This window comes from Vicugna pacos, chromosome 20 (assembly GCF_048564905.1).
Source record: "Vicugna pacos chromosome 20, VicPac4, whole genome shotgun sequence".
In the NCBI taxonomy this organism is placed as follows: domain Eukaryota; kingdom Metazoa; phylum Chordata; class Mammalia; order Artiodactyla; family Camelidae; genus Vicugna; species Vicugna pacos.
In genome coordinates, this window is record NC_133006.1 from 14,819,660 (window position 1) to 14,823,871 (window position 4,212).

Sequence of the window (4,212 nt, forward strand, 5' to 3'; positions counted from 1 at the left end):
CACAAACCTCGTGGGCCCGCGTGGCCCAGGACCGGCAGGGGGCGGGGCGAACGGCGGTGACGCGGCCGTTGCCATGGGAACCCGCCGCCCGCTCGGTTGCAGCAGCCTGAGCCGAAGCTACCGCCCGTCGCCCGCTGCTCGCCTGCCGGCCGCCCGCCCGCCTATCCGCCTTGGACTCTACCCGCGGGGCGGTTGGGGGAGCCGGGCTGGAGGAAGGGAGGGAGCGGATGCGGCCTCCGAGAGGAGACCCGTCCCACGCGTCCTAAGCCAAGGCCACTGAGCCGCCGCCGCAACCGTAAGGAACGAGGACCGGCGCGGATCAGCGCCCTCCCAGTCCCGGATCGCGCGCCCCGGCCCGCTGCCCCGACACGGACGGCACGGTCCGCCCCAGCCCCAGCGCCTTGCGGTCTCCGCCCGGCCAGCGACCTCGGCGCCTCTGCAATTCCAGCCAGCTCCGGCCCGGGCCCCGGCGCTCCTCTCCGCCGCCGCTACCGCCGCCGGCCCCGCCGCCGCCGCCGCCGCCTGCGCCTCTGCCTCCCCCTCTTCCCCCGCTGCGTCCGCGACCCCAGCCCGGGCCCCGACCCCGGCCCCGACCTCGCCCGCGGCCCCGCCAACCTCGGCCGCGGCCCGGGCCCCGGCCCCGAAGGCCCCGCCGTGGGTACGATGTTGCCCAGCTCCATCCAGATTTCGGGGGAGCCCCTGTCAGGCGCCGAGGTGCGGGACATCTGCCGCGGCCTGCGCGACAACGCCGTGCGCCTGCTCTCACTGCGCGGCTGCCGTCTCTGCGACCGCGACTTCGGCCGCATCTGCCGAGCTCTGGCCGGGGCCACGTCCCTGGCACAGCTCAACCTTAACCTGGGCGTCGTGTCCAGTCCCAGCCGCATCAAGCAGCTGGCGGAGGCGCTGCGGACCAACCGTTCCATCCAGTCCCTCTTGTGAGTGAGCTCCCTCGCAAGGGGTCCCGGGCACTGCACCCCTCCTTGCACTCCCCCTGCCACCTCCTGTTCCTCCCCACACCCTCTTGTACCTGTCTTTGCACCAACGTACCTTCTCACCCCTTATTAGCACACCTCATTCCTCTGCCCCTGTCTCTACAACCTCCAAGCTCATGCCTCATTTCCAGATTCTGAACTCCAGCCCCACCCCAAATGAGATGGGATACTCACCCCTTCCTGGCAGGGCCCTGTACCTCCCAACCTAATCACCCGCACTGACTTCTCTGGGACTAAGTCCCTGACCCGGCATTCTGTCCAGTGAAGAATCTTCAGCACGCCACCCACACACCCCTTCTCTGTGTTCTGATCTGGATCCCAGTCCCTGCCCAGGAAAGAAACCAAATTTCCTTTCTACCTGCATTCTTTAAAATCTAGAATTTTCTTTCTTCCCAAAGCTTCTCCCCAGTGCTGTGACTGAATGTCCTCCACACCTCTAGGGCTCATGTAAGGGAGGGCGCCCCTTCCCCCTTACAGACAGGGCTGATGACTGCAGTAACCTCTGCTCTCTGGTCCCACCCTGCAGCCTGCACGGGAGCCCCCTGACAGATGCAGGCCTGGCCTTGCTGAATCCAGCCCTGGCCCTCCACCCTGCCCTCGTGGCTCTGGACCTGGGGGACTGCATGCTGGGTGATGAAGCAATCAACCTCATCTGTGGCCTCCTTCCCCCAGACGGGGCCAAGTCTGGTGAGCAGGGCCCTGCTGAGGGTATGCGCTGCTGTGGCCTTGATGAAAAGCTAAGTGCAGAGGGCAGTGGGCCTGACCTGGAACTGAGGGCTCTGACCTCATAGGTGAGAATGTTCTTCAAATCCCCTCAGGAGAGAGAAGGATTGGGGGCTGAGCAGGATGGAGGCTCAGGAATCCAGGCTTCAGCAGGCAGGAAAGGCATGGGTCTCTAATGGCCCTGGAGCTCCATGGTGGGGGTGGGGTGGGGTGGCTCCCAGTCACTAGGGACACCCCAGAGATCTCTGGGTGGGGGAGGGGCTTGAGAAAGGCCTGACCTTCTCCATCCTGGCTTCTTGCTATGATGCTGCCCAGGCCTGAAGGAGCTGACCCTGAGTGCCAACCCTGGCATCACCCCTAAGGGCTGGAGCCGCCTCGCCATTGCCGTGGCCCACAGCTCCCAGGTCCGCGTCCTCAATCTGGACTACAACCCCCTGGGTGAGGCTCAAGAAAGCCCCTTTTCATTCTCACCTCCCTTCATCTCCATCCAAGAACCTGGGACCATCAGTTGCTATGGTAACCCCCACACTGGAGGAGGGAAGAAAAAGGGAGGTCCTGGGAAGAAGTAGAGGAGCCACCTGTGTGGAGGACCAGATTACCAACAGGTAGATCAAAGCATCCTGCCCTGCGTCCTCCTCTCCCATTTCATCCTCCCTGTGTGCCTCAGTCTCCTATGGGAAGAAATGGGTTGAGCCCCTTAAAAGGGATAGGGGAGGGCCTGGAGGGTTCCACCCACTCCCAACCCCAAGCCATAGGGGCTCCAGCCAGGGCCTGGGAGAGGAGGGAGCTTGATGTGTGACGTAGCTGGCCCCATTACCACTGCTGCTGTCTCACTTTAGCCACCTCTCCTGTTCCCTTCCTCTTTCCCACTCTGTCCGTGGTGAGTAGGAGGGAGGTGCAGTCCCCAACCCCTACCCACCAGGTCTGTGTTACTTGGTTTTTAAACAACTGGTTGGGATAAAACTTTCAGTGGATACCAAAAAAAAAAAAAAAGAGAGAAAAAAAAAAAGAAAAGGCCTCCTGGGCCTGGCTTGCTTCATCCATTCACTTGGCAGTCACAATGCTCCCCACCTGGCTACCTACCAATTGCCAGCGTTTCCTAGACTGCAGATGAGTGTGTGCTGTCTCCCCAGGTGACCACGTGGCAGGGATGCTGGCTGTAGCTGTGGCCTCCAGCCGCACCTTAGAGGTCCTAGACTTGGAGGGCACAGGGCTCACCAACCAGTCAGCTCAGGTGAGAAGTCTTCATGTTTGGGGAAGGGCCAGGGTTTGAGGTTAGCCAGCGTGTCTGTGGACCTACCGAAGGGGTGGAGTCTGAGGAGCTGCCTTAACTGTGTTCATCCTTTTCCATACTCTTCCCCACCGCAGACCCTGCTGGACATGGTAGAAAATTACCCCACAGCTTTGCGGAGTCTGGTGTTGGCTGAGAACAGCATTAGCCCGGAGCTGCAGCAGCAGATCTGTGACCTCCTCTCTGAGGGGGAGGAGGAGGAGGAGGTGGCAGGAGGGGCTGGCGACACGCAGGAAAGAGAGAGAGGGCGGGAGCCTACTGCCCAGAAGAGGGGCAGCAGCTCCTGGATGTGCCCAAGTGGTAAGAGCCCCAAGGGTTGTTCAGAACCAGGTCTGAAGAGGCCTGGGACCAGAGAGTGGGTGTGGGAAACCTAGGTCACTACTCACCTATTTGTGGTCCCCAGTGGAGGAACACATGGTGGTCTGAACACCCCTCTGCCCTTCCACAGATCCCAGCTCTCAGATGGTGCTGATGACATCAGGACTAGGGGACAGTCTGTTGGCTGAGACCGAGATGTGACTCTCCATTTGGGCTTCTGTGCACCTTTACATTTGTCTATGTCCCCAGCACCTTGCCCTAAATAGGGTCAGACCCTGGGGCTGGGGAAGGGAGGGTGCCTGGGCTCTGGCAGCTCCTGGCAATGTGGTGGGAGGCTCTGGAAGCTGTGACTGAGCAAAATTCTTGGGGGCACTTGAACCCAAAGCAATGCCTCTGGACTTGTTAGCAGCTCTGGCTGCAGCCCGCTGGCTCGGAAGAGATTTTATGAACTCTACAACCTGGTGTGTGGCTCTGATCACTGGGGGCTGACCGTAGGGGAGGAATTCAAACTACCACTAGACACCACTAGAGGGCAGTACCACCCCACAGCCCAAGCTCCAGGCAGTGTCCACTGGCCCCAAACGACTCCAAGTCTGGCTCAGGTCTCCAACTGCTAGGACCCAGGGTTCTGGGATGACACCTTACATAGGTCCTGTAAGGATCATAACTAAGGTCAAGAGCCCTTAGAGCTGGGCTGGATTGGACCCTACCTTAAGGAAAGATTCAGGGGCCCTGCCAAGTTTACCTGAGGTGCACCCTCTCCCCCTGCCTGATGCTCTGTGCCCAGGGAAGCCCCAGGCAGAGTAGGGGCAAGGGGAACCACTAGCAAAGACTAGGACATGACTAGGCCTGGGAAGAATGGCAGAAAGAATGTCATTACTAGACAAA

The 4,212-nt window shown here is 60.9% G+C and overlaps 1 protein-coding gene across 1 annotated transcript; it reads left to right on the plus strand.

Annotated features, from left to right (window-relative positions):
- The first annotated feature begins 66 nt into the window (after nucleotides 1-66).
- On the plus strand, nucleotides 67-3,781 carry LRRC73 (leucine rich repeat containing 73). Its single transcript, XM_006202165.2, has 6 exons — nucleotides 67-935; nucleotides 1,519-1,679; nucleotides 2,031-2,153; nucleotides 2,849-2,949; nucleotides 3,084-3,306; nucleotides 3,455-3,781. The coding sequence occupies exons 1-6, from the start codon at nucleotides 664-666 to the stop codon at nucleotides 3,523-3,525; spliced, it is 951 nt and encodes a 316-aa protein (XP_006202227.2). The 5' UTR covers nucleotides 67-663; the 3' UTR covers nucleotides 3,526-3,781.
- The last annotated feature ends 431 nt before the right edge of the window (nucleotides 3,782-4,212 follow it).